At 46.4% G+C, this 19,170-nt stretch overlaps 2 protein-coding genes across 9 annotated transcripts in view; one reads left to right on the plus strand and one right to left on the minus strand.

The window, feature by feature from the left end:
• Positions 1–6,011, minus strand: part of atg9a (ATG9 autophagy related 9 homolog A (S. cerevisiae)) — a 39,660-nt gene extending 33,649 nt beyond the window's left edge. Inside the window, exons 1-2 of the mRNA XM_072261141.1 lie at positions 5,958–6,011; positions 777–1,007 (exon numbers count right to left, since the gene is read on the minus strand). Of these exons, the coding sequence (XP_072117242.1) occupies positions 777–879 (103 nt within the window). The 5' untranslated portion in view covers positions 880–1,007; positions 5,958–6,011. The remainder of the gene's footprint in view (positions 1–776; positions 1,008–5,957) is intronic.
• A 17-nt stretch (positions 6,012–6,028) lies between these two features.
• ankzf1 (ankyrin repeat and zinc finger peptidyl tRNA hydrolase 1) overlaps positions 6,029–19,170 on the plus strand; it is a 41,708-nt gene continuing 28,566 nt past the window's right edge. For 4 of the 8 annotated variants that reach the window (XM_072261133.1, XM_072261136.1, XM_072261134.1 and 1 more), the window contains exons 1-7: positions 6,035–6,165; positions 9,271–9,380; positions 12,023–12,119; positions 13,154–13,374; positions 14,620–14,738; positions 15,589–15,742; positions 18,158–18,265. In XM_072261133.1, coding sequence (XP_072117234.1) covers positions 6,054–6,165; positions 9,271–9,380; positions 12,023–12,119; positions 13,154–13,374; positions 14,620–14,738; positions 15,589–15,742; positions 18,158–18,265 — 921 coding nt within the window. In that variant the 5' untranslated portion in view covers positions 6,035–6,053. Of the gene's footprint in view, positions 6,166–6,511; positions 6,683–9,270; positions 9,381–12,022; positions 12,120–13,153; positions 13,375–14,619; positions 14,739–15,588; positions 15,743–18,157; positions 18,266–19,170 lie in introns of all 8 variants that reach the window. The other 4 variants (XM_072261135.1, XM_072261140.1, XM_072261137.1 and 1 more) reach the window with 3 other exon arrangements.

A 19,170-nucleotide genomic window follows, 5' to 3' on the forward strand; every position in this document is an offset into this window, starting at 1 on the left:
ACTGCACTGTTCTAAGCACTTGCCGACCTCAGTCTGTTTGGATTGGCAACAGCATCTCCTCCATAGTCACCATCAGTACAGGCCTACCATGAAGCTGTGTGCTTGGCCCCCTGTTCTACTCGCTTTATATCCTTGGTTGTGTGGCTAAATGAAGCCCTGATGCCATATTTACAGTAAGTTTGCTGACGACACCACTGGTGCTGGCCAATTCAAAGGTGCTGACAAATCAGCATATAGGAGGGAGATTGAAAATCTTGTTTAATGGTGCCACAACAACAGCCTTTCACTCAATGTCAGCAAAACCAAATCTCCTCTGCACCCTCCTTCCCTTGTGTGGTGACCAGAACTGCAGACAGTAGACCAAACTCAGCCTCACCAATGTATACAATTTCAACACAATATCCCTATTTCCCCCACTCGGTACTCTGATTTAAGGCCACTGTGTCACGACCCTATCTACTCGTGATTCCATTTTCAGGGAATTATGGATCTGTATTTCCCAGGTTCCTCGCACAAAGTTGATACATGCTTTCAGGCTTTCGTATCTTCAGCCCAGCGGGAGGCGGGGGACAGGAAGAATGTCCGGGGTGGGAGGGACTGTTGATTATGCTGGCTGGTTAGTGAGACAGCGGGAAGCATAGACTGAGTCCGTGGAGGGGAGGCTGGATTCTGTAATGTGCTAATGGAACGTTAGTGAACACAGTCGGGATATCAGAGGACATGTCCACGGTCCTGCTGAAGGACTGGATCAGGATGGGAGAGAAATTGTGACTTACATTTGCCGCCATCAGCCTGGTGAACAAGCAGTTCCTCTTCACCAGGTGGGGTGTCGGTGTCGGACGTCTGTAGCCGCTGGTACTCTGTGCTAAACTCCGCCATCTACACATCCATCCCTCGCGTCACCGGGGGACCAGCACACAGGTTCCAGAGTCGAGGTGTCAGCCTCAACCAGCCCGACACTGACCGCGCTCCGTCACCATCAATGTCTGTACAACTGGAACCGGCACCTAGAGAGGGAATATAATGGTGTAAAACCAGTGGAATAATAGTAGAGAAACATGAAGCAAGCGGGGAGCAGTGTTTCAGAGGAGTGAGTAACAATGTGGTGCCGGCTCCAAGAATAGTCAGCTTTCACTTTCCTTTTCCCACGGTGCTGGCTGAGGGCTCCGACCCACCCTTCACTGGGAATCCCCACCCCCTCCCCGAGAATCCTCCTATATATAAACCATTATCAATCGTGTAAACAACAAACAATGCTTCATCAAACACTATTACTCAAATATTAAATTCACAACACTCCTCCCTGCTCAGCTATAAACTCTAACTCAATCTAGAATGCATCTCAATTTATATACATATATTCACATATATATAGTACATATAAACATATATAACTGTACATTCATAAACATATATAAATATATACATATACACACATTTATTTATTTTAGCACAATGACTGTACAGACATCCACAGCATAGTGAATTTTACATTGTCCTATTCAGGCCTAAAGATTAAATTACTGTGAAGGATTTCTTACTCTTGTGGGATATCATCTTTCCTGACAAGGGAGATCACTCTGCTTGGCAGGAGAGATTTGTAACTGTGAGACAATCTCAGGTTCTGGGGGCTCCTTGGAGGTAGTTGTAGGGGTTGACTCTGGGACTGCAGGAAGTGGCTCTGACAGCCCTGGACATCTTTCTTCTCTGACAATTGACTCAGCTCTCCTCAACTGGTCGATGTCTCACCTCCAGATGATATCAGACACAAACCCCACTGTGTAGGAGAGTGGTCCAGTTCTGTCCTTAATTTTCCCAAGTACCCACTTTTGATCACTTCTCTTGTCCCTCTCCAGAACTGCTTGTCCAGGAGTGAAATGTTGAACATCTTTGTTTGAGGAGTCCTCAGTTTCTCTCACCTGTTTGTCCTGTATACTCCTTCTGAGATAGGATTTGAGGAAATCCAAGCGTGAACTGAAGGGACGACCTAGTAACTGCATAGCTGGTGAGTTGTTGGTTGGGGAGTGAGCTGCATTGTGATATGCAAGGAGGAAACTGATGAGCTTCTGATTCAGTGTCACTGTAGTGTGTTCTACCGACATTGCTCACAGTGTGTTCTTTAGACCCTGGACAAAACTTTGTACCTAGCCACTTGTAGCAGGGTAGTATGGTGCAGATGTAATATGTCTTATTCTATTCCTTTTCAGGAATGACTTAAATTGTTTTGTAACAAACTGCGGTCCATTGTCACTGACTAAGTGTTCCAGAATACCAGTCCTTCAGAAGAGGTTTCTCAAACCATCAACAGTGTGTGAAGCTGTAGTGGAGTCTATTGGGAACATTTCTGGCCATTTTGTAGCTGCATCCATTACTACCAAGAAATGTGTTCTTGAGAATGGTCCAGCAAAATCCACATGAATCCTCTGCAAGGGCAATGTGGGCCATTCCCAGGGATGGAGAGGCGCTGCTCTTAGCACCTTCTGGACGTGTTGGCATCCCAAACAGTGCATGGCAAGCTGTTTGATCTACTGATCTATCCCAGACCACCAGACAAAGCCTTGAGCCAACAATTTTATTTTTGACCACACCTAGATGACCAGCATGTAGCTCGACCAATACTTTGGCTCTCAGTTTAGATGGTACAACAACTATAAATTGCCACATAAAGAAACCCCTGTCAAGGGCAAGCTCATCCCGGCACTGGGGGATCTGGAATTTCTGTTGCACATTTTGGGTGGGCATGTAGACCTGAAACAGTGAGGGTTTTCTTTTCTGGTTTCCCTTTGAATCATCTCTGTCGTAATAGGGAGACTTTCGATTTGCATTAGGGAGAATATGTCAAGAGGAGTGTCCTCTTTGGTAATTTTCAATCTTGGAATTGTGTCCTTTAAGAAACAGAGCCCAGCTCGGCATTTGTGCTGCTGTTAGCGGAATACCTTTCTGTGGATTGAAAATGGACACCGGTGGTTGATGATCAGTAACGAGGGTAAACTCTCTCCCACACAAATACTGGTTGAAACATTTTACACCCTGAACCAGAATCAAGTTCTCTCTGTCAACCTGCGCATAATGTTTCTCTGCAGCGGTAAGAGAAAGTTCATTTCCATCACTCATAACGTGATATGACTGCACCTACACCACAGGGTGAGGTGTCACTTGCCAGCTTTCCTGGATGATGTGTGAGTACAGTGTCTGATGTCACCATTTCCTTTGTCTTTTGGGAAGCCACCTCACACTGCTTTGTCCATCGCCATTTCTTCCTGCTCTGCAGTAATGAGCTCCAGGGGTGGAGCACAGCAGCCAGGTTTAGCAGGAACCTGTTATAGTAATTGACAAATCCTAAAAAGGGCTGCAACTGTGACACGTCCTTTGGCCCTCAAGCATCCACCACTGCTTGAATTTTCTTAGCATACTGAGCTGCATCAATGGAGTGACAACTATGAGTGACGCTCGGTTTAAAGAATTCACACTTGTCTAATCATGCTCAGAGCCCATAATCTTCTAATCTTTTTAACACTGTCTTGAGATTTTGGAGATGTTCCTTGTCCACTTCACTGGTAACAATGATGTCATCCAGGTAACTCTTCTTCCATCTCCATTTGTAGGAAGGGTTTCCCTTCAGAAAGGTTTGCAAAGAAATCCTCTATCCTGGGCAGAGGGTACTGATCTACTTTCAGTACTGGGTTGATGGTGACCTCAAATTCACCACAGATCCTGAAAGATCCATCCTTCTTGGCTACTGGGACATCTGACATAGCCTGTATGCTCTATTCTGCCTTGGAAAGAATTCCTTCAGCTTCCATGTGGTCTAGCTCACTGGCTACTTTATCAAGGATGGTATAAGGATTTGTAAAACTTGGATGTGGCATTTTCAATTAACACCGTTCTATCTTTGATATGTTTGAGTTTTCCAATGCCATCCATGGACATGGCTATGGCATCATCCAGTACCTTTCTTGATTTGCTTTCAGTTGACTCTATTGCAGAGCATGTGGCATCCAAATGGTGGATTGAGTTGTAGTCATCTCAGCTCAGCCACTCAAGGCCCCGCAATACAGGCTCTCCTGTTTTTACCACAAACAAGCCCAGTGTGGCATGTTTGTTGTACTTCACTGTTAAGAATGTCAGTCCCACAGAAGTTATCATTTCTCTGGTAAAGTTCTTAGTTGGATATCTGCAGGTTTCAGTTTAGTATCTTTGAAATGCCATTCAAACTCATTTTGTGGAACGATTGAAACAGCCGAGCCTGTGTCCAATTCCATTTTCATTAATTTGCCATTCACCTCTGTGTAATATTTCTTATCGCTGGTTTTCACACTGTAAATCTCAAGGCTACTCAGTCCTGCGTTACTCTCGTGATTATCAGATTTTTCATCGACAGCATGCAGATTGGTGCTCTTTCTGAAATTGCAACTTGACTTTTTAATTTTTTCTCTTCCCTGTGCAATCCATTTATTTTTGTCTGCTGAACATGCTCTTTGTATGTATCCTACTTTGTTGCATTTTCTGCAAGTTTCATCTTTAAACCTGCATTGGTCTGGTGTACGTGCGTTCTTGCTGTAATGGTGACACAACTTGTTCATCCAGGCAATTTGTTAGATGTTGCAATTTTGTTCAAACTCACTTTCATTCCTAAGTGCAACTCAATTGTGTCTCTGTTTGCTGTTTCCTTTGATACAACAATTTCAAATGCTCTATTAAATGTGAGTTATGCTTCAGTTAGCTGTTTTTGAAGGCTTTCTTGTAAGATTCCACAAACTAAATGCTCTCTCAGTGCATCATTAAGCCCATCAATGAACAGACAATGCTCAGATAATTTCTTCAGTTCAGCCACATACACTGAAATAGACACTCCTTTTTATTCCACTTACAAAACCTAAAGCGTACTGCAATCAACAATGGTTTCAGTTCTAAATGTTTCTGCATTACTTTCACGATATCAACCAAGGTAATTTTCTGCTGGTTAGTTGGAACAGTCAAACTTCTAAGCAAACTATATGCTCTTTCACCTAATACACTCAGCAAAGCTGGCACTCGCTTCTTATTGGTTATTCCATTCTCTTTAAAATACTGTTCAATTCTATCAGTATGCATTATCCAGTTATTCGTTGTACAATCAAACACATCTACCTTTCTGATGTAGCCAGCCATTTCTGCTTATTCATTTACTTACTATTATTGTCCAGAATTCACTATTTACAAAACTGCAAATTTCATCTGTTTTCTGCCTTGCTGTTAACTCAACCGTCTCTCGCCACTTGCGAAGAAAAAAAAATGTGCTAAGCTTTCTTTTAAAACTCAAACATCTCTTTCTTTCTCTCTCTCTCTCTCTCTCTCCCCCCACTTTCCAAAGAAAAATGTGCTGCGTTTTCTTTTTTAAACTCGACCGTCTCACTGTGATTCAATGGGTAGGGAAGTTGTGTCGGGTTTCTTTTAAAACTTCCCGATCACCATTGTTTCGTTACTCCAGAAATTAATCAAAAGTAAAACACAGGAGCCGGGGATAACTCACGTACGTTTAGTTTTACTTTAGTGAGGTGCCCGCATTGACGTGGTGGCATAATGCTGTATGCCATTCACATACTTCTTACATATACTCCGTAATGAATTATGTAAACAACAAGGAATCTTTAGCCAAACAATATTATTCAAATATTCCTGAAATATTAAATGCACAACACCTCGCCCTACCCTCATCCCTCACACAGCGTCCCCAGGCGCTGCCATTTGGCACACCACCCCTGTTACCTCCCCAGATACCCCCGGTCCCGGTGACAGTCTACCCTCCAAACCGCACTCCCATTCCCAGGGTCACGCTTCCCTTCCCCCGTGCCCCGGTTACGCCGCAACTCCCTCCCCCCCGTTACCCTCCCCTCTCCCTCTCCCCACCACCGGGTCTGTTACCCTCGCCCCCACCCCATATCCCACACCCCCTCTCTCCCTCCTCCTTCTCTCACCCCCGAAGCAGCGGAAATCCAAAACAACTGCAGCAGCGACCGGAAGTGCCGGGATCAGCGGGGCGGAAGTGACCCACGGCGGGGCGGAAGTGCCCCATGATACCGCCGGAGGCGATGGCTACCGTTCGGCCGGCGGTGCGGGTCTGCTCCGTGTTCGAGGCCTCGGGCCTGAGGCCGGCGGAGGCGGCAGGGCAACCGGGACCGGCAGGTAATGGAGTGGAGGGTCGGAGCTGGAGGCATTGACCCTGGCAGGGGAGTGGGGTGGGCAGCAGTGAGCATAACCACCGACACCGACTCACATCCACAATCACCGATACTCGCTCCTTCCCCTTACATCCTCACCCACAGTCTCCTGTGGAATGTCACCGACAGATGTGAAATATTGTTCTGCGGCAGCCGTACGGTACAATTCATAAAAAGTTACTAAAACTTGGAATAAAATTTGCAAAAGAGGGATAGTGAGTTAGTGTTCATGGATTCATGAGCCGTTTAGAAATCTGATTTCAGAGGGGTATTTCCTCTCTGTTCCTAAAACATCCATTGTGTGGCTTTAGGCTCATGTACCACCTTGTTGGCAGCAATGAGAAGAGGTCATGGCGTGGGTAATGGGGGTCCTTAATGATGGATGGGCATCGCCTTTTGAAGATATCCTTGAATCCTGGATGGTGGGGAAGCGAGTTTCCATGATGGAGCTAGCTGAGTTTCCAACTTTCAAAGTTACCAAGGTACGTATACAGCATACAAACCTGCGATTCATCCTCCCGCAGGCTGTCACAAAACAAAGAAGCACCATGGAACCCATTTAAGGAAGACATCAAACACCCACGCGCGAGCGAAAGAACAAATCATGCAAACGGCAGAATGTGAGCAAATAACACATGGAGCCTGAAACATCAGAGCACGGAGCCCTGAGACAGTCCAGGACTGACGGCTACCCCAGTCATTTCAGTGTATTGCTGTGTCGGTGACTGCAGGCCTCTACCGCAGAACTGGTTCCGTACCAAAGCGCCTCAGTCTGCAGCTTTTTCTGAGCCTGTGTATTGGAGCTTCCACACCAGACGGTGCCGCAACCAGTTCAAAATGTACATTTAATGTCAGAGATGTATATAATATATGTCCTGAAATTCTTTTTCTTTGTAAACATCCATGAAAACAGAGGAGTGCCCTAAAGAATGAATGTCAGTTAAATGTTAGAACCCCAAAGTTCTCCCCAGCTCCCTCCCACACGTAAGCAGCAGCAGAGCAACGACCCCCCTCCCGGCCAGCAAAAACAGCAATGACACCCCCCACTGAGCACTCAGGCCTCAATAGAATGTTCTTCACAGTCTGTCTGTAGAAATTTGCGAGAGTCTTTCGTGACACACCAAATCTCAAATTCCAAATGAAGTATAGCCACTGATGTGTCTTTTACATGAGTGTATCAATATGTTGGGCCCAAGATAATCCTCTCAGATGTTGACACCCTGGAACTTGAAACTGCTGTCCCTTTCCAAGGCTGAGGCTGGCGTTTGCTCTCCTGATTTCTCTTCCTGGGATGTCAGGCCCCACTTTACTGAGTCGTGTGAGTGGTTCATCTGTCCTTCATTTTGTGAGGACCAGAGTGTGGCTCAGCCACTGCTATTTGACCATCCAGCGTGGAGTCTCCAGGCCAAATGGCCAATGGGTTGCAGTGCCACAGCACGGAAACAGACCCACAGTCAGTCTCCTCTATACTAACTAAGTTGCCTAGCTGAGCTACTCCAATTAGCCAATGTCTGGCCCATAACCCTTTTAACCTTTGCTCTCCATATCCAGAAACTTTGTAATTGTACTTGGGCTCCTCTGGCAGCTTGTTCTATATTCCCACCACCCTCTGGGTGAAGAATTTGCCCCTTCGGTCCTCTTTAAGACTTCCCCACTCACGTTAAACCTGTCCCCTCTAAAACGAGACTCCCCTACACTGGGAAGAAGATTGTGGTCATCCATCCCATTACCTTTTATTGTTCCTTTTTTATCTTTTAGCTTTATTTTAGTGAATCAGCATGTAGGAGGGAAATTGAAAATCTGGCTGAGTGGTGCCGTAACAACAGCCTCTCACTCAATGTCTGCAAGACCAAGGAGCTGATTGTTGACTTCAGGAGGAGGAAACCAGAGGTCCATGAGCCAGTCCTCATCAGGGGATCAGAGGTGGAGAGGGTCAGCAACTTTAAACTCCTCAGTGTTGTCATTTTGGAGGATCTGTCCTGGACCCAGTATGTAAGGCACCTTTACTTCCTTAGGAGTGTGTGAAGATTAAGCATAGCTAAGACTTCAACAAACTTCTAGAAGTGTGTAGAGGAGAAAATATTGACTGGCTGCATGGAAACACCGATGCCCTTGAACTGAAATTCCTACAAAAAGGAGTGGACATGGCCCAATCCATCACGGGTAAAGCCCTTCCCCTCCTTTAAACACATCTACATGAAATATTGTGGCAGGAAAGCAGCGTCCATCATCAGGGTCCCCTCCACCCGAGACGTGCTTTCTTGCCGCTGCCATGAGGAGGAAGTTACAGGAGCCTCAGGTCTCCCACCACCGGGTTCAGGAACAGCTATTACTCCTCGGCCATCAGGCTCCTGAACCAGAGGGGATAACTTCACTTGCCCATCACTGAAATGTTCCTACAACCTATGGACTCACCTTTAAGGACTCTTCACCTCATGTTCTCGATATTTATTGCTTATTTATTACTATTATTTGTTTCATTTTGTATTTACAGTTTGTTGTCCTTGGCATACTGATTGAACGCCCATTTGATATGGTCTTTTACTGATTCTATTATGGTTATTATTCTAATAGGGATTTGCTGAGTATGCCCACAAGAAAATGAATCTCGTTTGTATATCGTGACATAGATATACTTTGATAATACATTAACTTTGAACTGTTATTTGTCACCTGGACATTGAATCATGCAGTGAAATTTTTCTGTCAAATCAAATCAGCAAGGGCTGTGCTGGGCAGCCCACACAAGTATCACCACACTTCTGCTTTGAACATAGCATGTCATTAACTTACTAACCCTAACCGGTACGTGTTTGGAATGTGGGAGGAAACCCACACGGTCGCAGGGAGAATGTACAAACTCCTGGCAGGCAGCAGAGGAATTGACTCAGGTCACTATAATACGATTGAACTAGCTGCTACGCTACCGTGCTGCCCCCTGTCTACGCCCCTCGAATTTTATACATTTCCGTGAGGTTGCGCCAAGCCTCTTACGCTTCTGGGGAGAAACTCCCAGCTTGATTGCACCATATCACTGAAACACCTAACCGAGGGGCTTCTCATTCTGCAGAGGATACTGCGGGCGAGGTGAGGACCATCAGGGAACCGGCTCTGCCAGAGATCTCCGACAGGATGTCCTGCTCAGCTTGTGGCTGCAGCTTTGAGAGCCGAGAGGAGCAGGTATGTTCCAGTGGTTCACCTGGCATGGGACGGTGAGGGAGGGAAGTGTGGTGGGAGCAGGTGATGGGGAGAGCTGGGTGGGTCAGGGCATGGAAGAGGGTTGGTGGACAGGGGGTGTCTGTGGTGAAGGACGTGGGGATGTAGGGACAGAGCATTTGATGTGTGAGCAGCTGATTGGATATAACCCAGTCCATCACAGGAAAAAGCTCACCCCATCATTGAGCATGTCTGCAAGGGAACGCTGTCACAGGAAAGCAGCATCCATCATCAACGACCCCACCTTCTAGGCCATGCTGTCTTCTCACTAGTACCGGGAAGGGGGTACAGGAGCCTCAGGTCCTACACCACCAGGCTCAGTAACAGTTATCACCCTACAATCAATAGCCTCTCGAACCGATGTGGATAAGTTCACTGACCTCAACTCCGAACTGATTCCACAACCTACAGACTCACTTTCAACGACTCTACAACTCGTTCTCAGTATTATTCTTCATTTGCACAATTTGTCTCTTTTTGCACATTGGTTGTTTGTCAATCTTTGTTTCTTATAGTTTTCATAAAGTCTGATGTATTTCTTCGTTTTCCTGTGAATGCCTGCAAGAAAATGAATCTCAGGGTAGTTTATGGTGACATTGCACACTGATAATAAACTTATTTTGAGCTTTGAGATTGTGCACGCGCGCACACACACACACACACACACACACACACACACACACACACACACACACACACACGTTCTCATGCACACACAGAAACAGACACTTTGATAATAAATTTAATTTGAGCTTTGAGATTGTGACCAGCTGACTGTGGAGTTAAAAGTTCACCTGCTGTTCCCCGGACAGTTGGGATTAAAGATATAGATTAACTTTGTTCAGAGTTTAAAGTTCAAACGTTCAAAGTACAATTTATTATGTCACCACATACAACCCTGAGATTCTTTTTCTGTGAGCATACTTAGCAAATCTGTAGAACGGTGTCTGTAAACAGGATCAGTGAACAACAAACTGTGCAAATGCAAATAGAAATAAGTAGCAATAAATAACGAGAGCCTGAAATAACAAGATACAAGAGTCCTGAAATGAGTGTGGTTACCCCCATTTGTTTAGGAGCCTGATGGTTGAGGGGTAGTAACTGTCCTTGAACCTGGTGGTGTGAGTCCTGAGGCTCCTGTACCTTCTACCTGATGGCAGCAGCAAGAGGTGAGGATCTGTGATGATGGATGCTGCTTTTCTATGGCAACGTTTCATGTGGATGTGCTCAGTGGTTGGGAGAGATGTACTGGGCTGAATCCACTGTGTTTTGTAGGATCTTCCGATGTACATTGAAACATCAAAACATACAGTGAAATACGTCATTTGCGTCAATGATCAACACAGTCTGAGGGAGTCACCGTGCTTCTGGCACCAACATAGCATGCCCAAAACTTACTAACCCCAGCCTGTAAGTCTTTGGAATGTGAGAGAAAGGCCATGTGGTCATGGGGGAACGTGCAAACTTACAAACAGTGGCGGGACTTGAACCTTGATGTTATAGTTGATGCTGTAAATGGTTACGCTAATCGCTATGCTGCTGTACCATATGAGAGTTGGTGGAGAGGGGATATCAGGAGTGAAGGAGGTGGAGGAATGGGGGCAAAAGCATTCGATATGTGAGAAGTGGACTGTGATGCCAGAGATTCGCCCCCTGTTCCCTGATGCAGTTGTCTGAGGTCGGACCTCAGAGTGGGGCAGTCGGCAGGATGGGATCGTCTATCAGGTTTACTATCGCTGATGTATGTTGAGAAATTTGTTGTTTTGTGGCAGCAGTACAAGATGTAAAATTACAATAAGAAATGTAATAAACATATAAGTAGATCGAAACGTGAGGTCGTCTTCACAGCTTCACTGTCCATTCAGAGATCTGATAGCAGAGGGCAAGAAGCAGTGCTAAAGTTTTAAGTGTTGGTCTTCAGTCTCCTGTACTTTCCTGTCTGATGGTGGTAACAAAAAGAGGGCACGTCCTGGATGGTGTGGGTCTTTCACGATGGATGCCGCCTTTATGAGGCACGGCCTTTTGCAGATGTGCTCGATGCCGGGAGGCTAGTGCCCAGGAGGGAGCTGGCTCGAGTTGTTCACACTTGGTAAACTCACACCTCGTTCATCTTTAATTTTAGTTCTTAGTTGAATATACAGCTCAGTAACAGGCCCTTTGGCCCAATGTGTCCATCCTGCCCAATTACACCCACGTGACCAATTAACCTAGTAACCCTTGAGTCTTTGGACTGTGGGAGGAAACTGGAGCACCCAGAGGCAATCCACACAGTCACGGGGAGAACATACAAACCCCTTACAGACAGCAGCGGGAATTGAACCTGATTGTTGATGCTGTATTAGTATTGCATTAACAGCTACTTTATAGTGCTGCCCCTGATTTCTAATCAAGCATGGTCCACTTCCTGTTAAAGAGTTGGGCCTGTTTGTGAAACTCCCAGAGCCTGCTCAAGTAATGAAAGCATGTTTTGAGGGGTTTTGTTTTGTGAGCTTCCTCACTAAATTAGTTCAGAGTCCCTGACGTGGTCACCCTGGAATAGGGCCAGCTGTTTAATGGATTCACACTGGACAACTTTGAGCTTGACAACATACAATCTCTCTCCACAGACCGAACACTACAGGCTGGACTGGCACAGGTTCAACTTGAGACGACGACTCATGGGAGCCCAGTCGGTGTCTGCGGAGAACTTCGAAACAATAGCGGGTAATGGCTGACAAACCCGCAACTGAGTTTTATTCAGTCTTTGTCGTACAACGCCCTGCAATGACTACATAGGGTTTACTCTGGTCTTAACATATCACTGGGGGTGTGGAGGGAGCTTCATTCTGTGTTTGACCTTGGGAGTGTGTGATGGGATGGTGTGGAGGGAACTTCACTCTATCTGACACCAGGAGTGAGTAATGGGATAGTGTAGAGGGAACTTCACTCTGTATCTGACCCTGGAAGCGTGTGACAGGATGGTGTAGAGGGAACTTCACTCTGTGTCTGACCCTGGGAGTGTGTGATGGGACAGTGTAGAGGGAGCTTCACCCTGTGTCTGACCCTGGGAGTGTGTGATGGGACAGTGTACAAGGAGCTTCACTCTGTGTCTGACCCTGGGAGTGTGTGATGGGACAGTGTACAAGGAGCTTCACTCTGTGTCTGACCCTGGGAGTGTGTGATGAGACATTGTGGAGGGAGCTTCACTCTGTGTCTGAGCCTGGGAGTGTGTGATGGGACAGTGTATAGGGAGCTTCACTCTGTGTCTGACCCTGGGAGTGTGTGGTGGGACGGTGTAGAGGTAGTTTCACTCTGTGTCTGACCCTGGGAGTGTGTGATGGGATGGTGTAGAGGGAGCTTCACTCTGTGTCTGACCCTGGGAGTGTGTGATGGGGCGGTGTAGAGGGAGCTTCACTCTGTGTCTGACCCTGGGAGTGCGTGATGGGACGGTGTAGAGGGAGCTTCACTCTGTGTCTGACCCCGGGAGTGAGTAATGGGATAGTGTAGAGGTAGTTTCACTCTGTGTCTGACCCTGGGTGTGTGTGATGGGACGGTGTAGAGGGAGCTTCACTCTGTGTCTGACCCCGGGAGTGAGTAATGGGATAGTGTAGAGGGAGCTTCACTCTGTGACTGACCCCGGGAGTGTGTGATGGGTGGTGCTGGTCAGTTATGGTTTTGTTTCTGGTCTCTTGCCTCAGCCCAGCATTCACACCCTTTCGGTTACCGATTTCTCACCCTTCCCTCTCATTGTCACGCAGGTGAAATCTCCAGTATATCTGGCTCTGATTCGGAGGAGCTGGATTTGCACCCCGAGCCTGAGGGACTGTATTGTCACCACACGCTGGATGTTTCTGACCCAGGGAGCGGGATATCGTCCTGTGAAGAGAAGGCTCAGGGTCGCCGCAGTACTCGTGTCCTCTTTAGGACTGCAGAGGGCGAGCTCCTCTCTGTGTACCGCTGTGTCCTGCAGGGAAAGCAGGTAACGAGCAGGGCTGCCAACCTCTAGACTGCAACTCCTCGCTGTCTCTCCATGCCAAAGTGAATTTATTATCAGGTGTACAAGCACAGTGAGGTAGAGGTGCAGTGTAGAGCTTGTGGGTAGCAACATCACTGGCGCAGAGGTATGGACAACATCCAGAATTAAATTCTACACATATAAGAACAAATTGTGCAAAAGCACAAGCTTAGTACAAGAAAACAGCCCGTAAGCACAGACAAGCCTACAGCAGTGGACGTGGCCTCTGGAGATCTGTAATGTTCTATTGCTGAGGTAGTGCCTATCTCAGAGTTGCTTAAGTGCCCCTAATGTATCCGTCTCTACCATCACCCCTGTCAGCATGTTCCGTGCACCCACCCCTCTCTGGGTAAAAAAATCCTACTTCTGACATTCTCCCCACCCCTGTACTTTCCTCCAATTGCTCTAAAATTGCGCCCCCTCCTAGTAGCCACTTCCATCCTGGGGGAGAAAGTCTGGCCACCCACTCGATCTATGACACTTTTCATTTTGTACCCCTGTATCAAGTCACTGCTCATCCTCCTTTGCTCCGAAGAAAAAAGTCCTAGTTCACTCAGCCTATCCTCGTAGGACCTCACGCTCTCTAATCCAGACAGCATCCCGGCAAATCTCCTCTTCACCCTCTGCAAAGCTCCCACATGCTTCCTGTAATGAGGCAACCGGAAGGGAACGCAGTACTGCCGGTGTGGTCGACCAGCGTTGCCTGAGTTTCATTTACTTAGAGATAGAGCACGGATCAGGCCCTTCTGGCCCTTTGAGCCGCACCACCAGCAACCCATCGATTTAACCCGAGACTAATGACAGGACAGTGTACAATGACCAATTAACCAGCACACCTCTGGACTGGGAGGAAAGAGGAAACCCACACATTCACAGGGAAGACTCACAAACTCTTTGCAGGTGACACCAGGATTGAACTCTGAACCCCGACACCCCGAGTGGTATTAGTGTCGCCCTAACCATTTTCTTAGCTGCTCTGTTGTAGTGTCTTTAACGATGGCTTCCAGCACTGTGAGGTGAGGTGAATTCTGTTGTTTCCCCACAAGGAAAATATACACATTTGCTCAGCAGGGGACCTCAAACGTCACGGCGGATGTCTAATATGATCTGGCGAACTTATCGAGCCTGTGATGAAGCCTGTCTGGACCAGCATGGTTGGGCTGTGTTCTTACCCCAGAGTACAGAGAACATATTCTTGTTTTTCCACAGATAACCAGGGAGGACGAGGACGGCAACATCCTGGCTTCCCTTCTCAGCCTCACTCCCGAAACGATATGGGTCATCCTCATGGCAGGTGGTGGGCATTTCGCTGGAGCGGTGTTCCGGGGGCAAGTACTACCCGCTGTTATCAGACGATCGAACGCTTCCCCGCTGCGATAAGACCAACCTCCTCTCCGTGGACTGTGTCTGCACTTCCCACTGCCTCAGTAAGGCAGCCAATATGATCAAAGACCCCTCCCACCCTGGACATTCTCTCCACCTCCCTCCCATCGGGCAGAGGATACAAAAATCTGAAAACACCTACCACCTGGCTCTACACTGTTAAGAGACTATTGAATAGTACAAAAGGATGGACTCTTGATCTCACAATCTCTCGTTATGACCTTGCACCTGATTGTCAACCTGCACTGCACTTTCTCTGTAACTGTTGCACTTTATTCTGCATCCTGTTATTGCAAATTCTTGTTCTACCTCAATACGTTAGTATAATGATCTTATCTGTGTGAACAAAATGCAAGACAAGCTTTTCACTGTATCTCAGTACATGTGACAATAATAAACCATTTCCAATAGTTCCCATGGGTCAGGTTACTAAGGAAGATCACACTCAACCTTTTAAAAGCTGAAACTACTACTTCCCGTGGGTCAGGTTTCTAAGGGGGGGTCACACTCAGCCCTTTCAGTTCCAGAGGAGGTGAGAGTACTGAAGACCACAAGACATAGGAGCAGAGTGAGGCCATTCAGCGGGTCAAGTCTGCTCCACCATTCCATCGTGGCTGATTTATTTTTCCTCTAAACCCTATCCTCTTGCCTTCTCCCTGTATCCTTTGACACCCTTACTAATCAAGCAACGTACGACAACCCTTCACACTATCCTCAAATTCACCAATCTTCGCGTCATCTGCAAACTTACAAACCCATCCTTCTACTTCTCATCCAAGTCATCCTTCTCCGCAGGGATGTCGTCATCCACCACAAGACATTCCACCGATATACCGTGCGCGCTAAGCGCGGCGCTGCCCAGGGAGCTTGGGATGGACAGAATCGAAACCATGCACCGAAGTCAGCAGGAGCATCCCTCCGCCGTCACAACGAAGCTGCACTCATAAAGGTCAGGAGCAATGTTCCCTCTAATTTTTAGTAGTCAGTGTGCGCAAAAATCTTATGTTGTGCAAATTTTTTTCCTGTGACAAAAGTATGTGCGCACTGAATGTACACATGGCACAGTTTATGTGGGTTTACAAAATATTTAACATAAAACTGCACAGAATAACAACAAAATAACATACATGTTTAAGTCACTCAGTTATTTTTTCTCTCTCCTGTCTTTGGCATTTACCCATTCTTTGTAAACTCTATCTAGACTAATAGAACTTCCATCCAATTGATTTTTGATTCTCATTAACATATCCAAATGACATTCACCTAAACGGTTTCTCAGCTTGTTTTTGAGTTGATTCATTAGGCTAAAACCTCACTCACGGTTCGCACTGGACACAAGAAAGGTTCCCCCAATGTCCATCAATTGTGCAAGGTCGCAAAACTGTTCATTTTGAAGTACAAATGCCACCATTTGAGCAAAGTTTGAAATCGGTTTGGATTTAGTTTTTTCTTGCACGGAAAATTTGAAATCATTAAACTTTCTAACTATTACAGTATTTTCAGCTGGAAAATCATGATATTTCAGACATAAGGCATTAACTTGGCAATTGCAGAGAAATCAAAAAGCTGACCATTCTTGTACCTCAACTTTGATCTCCTCTGGGTTTGATGGTTTTCGCTCTCGCTCATCTACACTCAACCGTAACATGCGTAGCGCTCCTGTAACGGGTAATGGTGAGTTCTGTTGCCTGAGCTTTTGTACACCGTCCAAATGCGATTTACTTGCCAAATGACACTTCGAAAAGTCAAGTTTCCAAATATCATTCCACTTCTTTCCACGAGCAAGTTCTCCAGCAACTTCCGCATCATGACAATACAAACAGATAACTCCAGTTTCCGAATCATACATTAATATTTCTCGTAGCTGAACGTTCATGACCTCATGAGCTTTCGGTGCAGCAGTTTCTACTATTTTGTTAATCCATTCAACTTTAAACAAATTTGCAGTTCTTTTGCGCTTCACCCCCTTCGCTTCCTTTGAATTCGACGTAGTGAATCAATATTTTTTTCCAATAAAAACTTAGTAAGCTACTAGTAAGCTACCTACAGGATTTGAAACAGACCTTTATAAACTTTACGATATGAACACTGTCCGTCAAATATGGCTGCCGCCATGATGCAGCTGTACAAACTGGAACAGGAAAGGTGAGGTGACGTAAATTAGTGACGTGCATTGTGGTATTTGAAAAACCGACTAACTAGTTAAAAGAAACAGTTAGCTAAAAGATTATTTTCAATAAGTATAATTATTAATTACTACATTATTTTAGGTAACTCACCTTTTGTGCGCACATTAATTTCCTTTGTGCGCTGGTTGAAAAACTTGTGTGCGCGCGCACACGCACAGCTTAGAGGGAACTGTGGTCAGGAGACAGCGATCTTCATCACCCCAGAACAGCCGAGCTGCTCAACCACGGTACAGGCAGCACCGCGAGACAGGCTGAATCCTTGCAGCCCGCACCTCTGCACATCGCAGGGAATTTTTAACGATGGTGGCTTGCAATTTAATTCATGTATCTGGTTGCACCCATCGCATTAGATTAAATTAGATTTATTAGTCACATGTACATCAAAATATACAGTGAAATGTGGAATTTGCATCAGAATGCGCTGGGTGCAGACCACAAACGAGCATGCCCACAATGTTCAGCAGATCAACATACAGCAAGACACACAAACAACAGCAAACCAGACCCCTTCCTATCCTCACACCCCATCACAGATCACCAGCCTTCATCCTTGAGGCCCACTGATCCATGGTCCCTGAGGTCTTCGTCCTCAGTGCCTGCTGACCTGACCTCCGTCCTCGGGGATCACTGGAGTCTGGCACCCGGACCTGGCGACTCACCTTAGGCCTACCGACCTCTGACTCCAGGACTCACTGACATTGGGGGATAACTGGCCCTCATCTCCAGGGCCTGTCAACCGCACTCTTTGACCACGTGGATTGCTAGCCTTTGTTTTCAGCACCTGCTGACCTGACCTTCATCCCCGGGGGGGGTCATTGGACTTTGAACACCAGCCCCTGCCCCTAGCACTTCATTTACTGCCCTGATCTCTAACTCCATCTCATCCCTGTCCCTAAACCTTAACCTCGCCCCTAACTAATCTGTCTCCCCAAAGCCATCCCTACAAGCCCAAAGAAATCTACAACCTCAGTGGAAAAAGCCTGCTTGTATTTACCCTGTCTATACCCTTCCTAATTGTGTATACCTCTATCAAACCTCCCCTCATTCTCCTACACTCCAGGGAATAAAGTTCAAACCTATTCAATCTTTCCCTATAACTCAGGTCCTCAAGTCCTAGCAACATCCTTGTAAATTTTCTCTGTACTCTTTCAATCTTATTGACATCTTTCCTGTAGGTAGGTGACGGGAACGGCGCACGATGCTCCAAATTTGTCCTCACCAACATCTTATCCAACTTCAACATAGCATTCCGACTCCTGTACTCAGTTCTTCAACTTGTGAAGGTGAATGTGCAAAAAGCTTTCTTTACGACCCTATCTATCACTTTCGAGGGATTGTTGTTCTGTATTCCCGGGTCCTTATGTTCTACCAACTCCGAAGTGCCCTGGTGCTCACCATGTAAATCCCACCCTGGTTTGTTCTCCCAATGTCTGAGCTCAGACTTGTTTGCATTGAATTCCATCTGCCATTTTTCACCCTTATTTTACCAGCTAGTCCAGATCACGCTGCAAGCTTTGATAGCCTTTCTCGCTGTCCACCACACCCCCAATCTTGGTGTCATTCGCACATTTGCTGATCCAGTTAACCACTTTATCCAGATGGTTGAAATAGCTGACGAGCAACATTGGACCCAGCACCAATCACTGCGGCACACCGCGAGTCAGAGGGCTACCATCTAGTAAAACTCTCTGGCTTCTCCTGCGAAGCCAATGTCTAAACAAATTTATTACCCCATCCTGAATGCCAGGCGATTGAAACTTCATGACTAACCTCCCATATGGGGCCTTATCAGAGGTCTTGCTGAAGTCCATGTAGACATCCTCTACTGCCTTGCCTTCATCAGCTTCCCGGGTAACTTCCTCAAAAATCTATACAATTGGTTAGACATGGCGGACCACGCACAAACCATGTTGACTGTCCCTAACTAGTTCTTGTCTCTCCAACCCACTACTGATGTCAGGCTCACCAGTCTATAATTTCCCAGCTTATTCTTAGAGACTTTCTTAAACAACAGAACAACATTAGCTATCCTCCGACCCTCCTGCACTTCACCCATGGGGCACACTGTACAGTATCTCTGCTAGGGCCCTTGCAATTTCTGCACTATCCTCCCACGAGGTCCGAGCGGACATCTTGTCAGGCCCTGAGGATTTGGGGAGTTATCCACCCTAATTTGCCTCAAGACGCC

This window comes from Mobula birostris, chromosome 6 (assembly GCF_030028105.1).
Source record: "Mobula birostris isolate sMobBir1 chromosome 6, sMobBir1.hap1, whole genome shotgun sequence".
Classification (NCBI taxonomy): Eukaryota; Metazoa; Chordata; class Chondrichthyes; order Myliobatiformes; family Myliobatidae; genus Mobula; species Mobula birostris.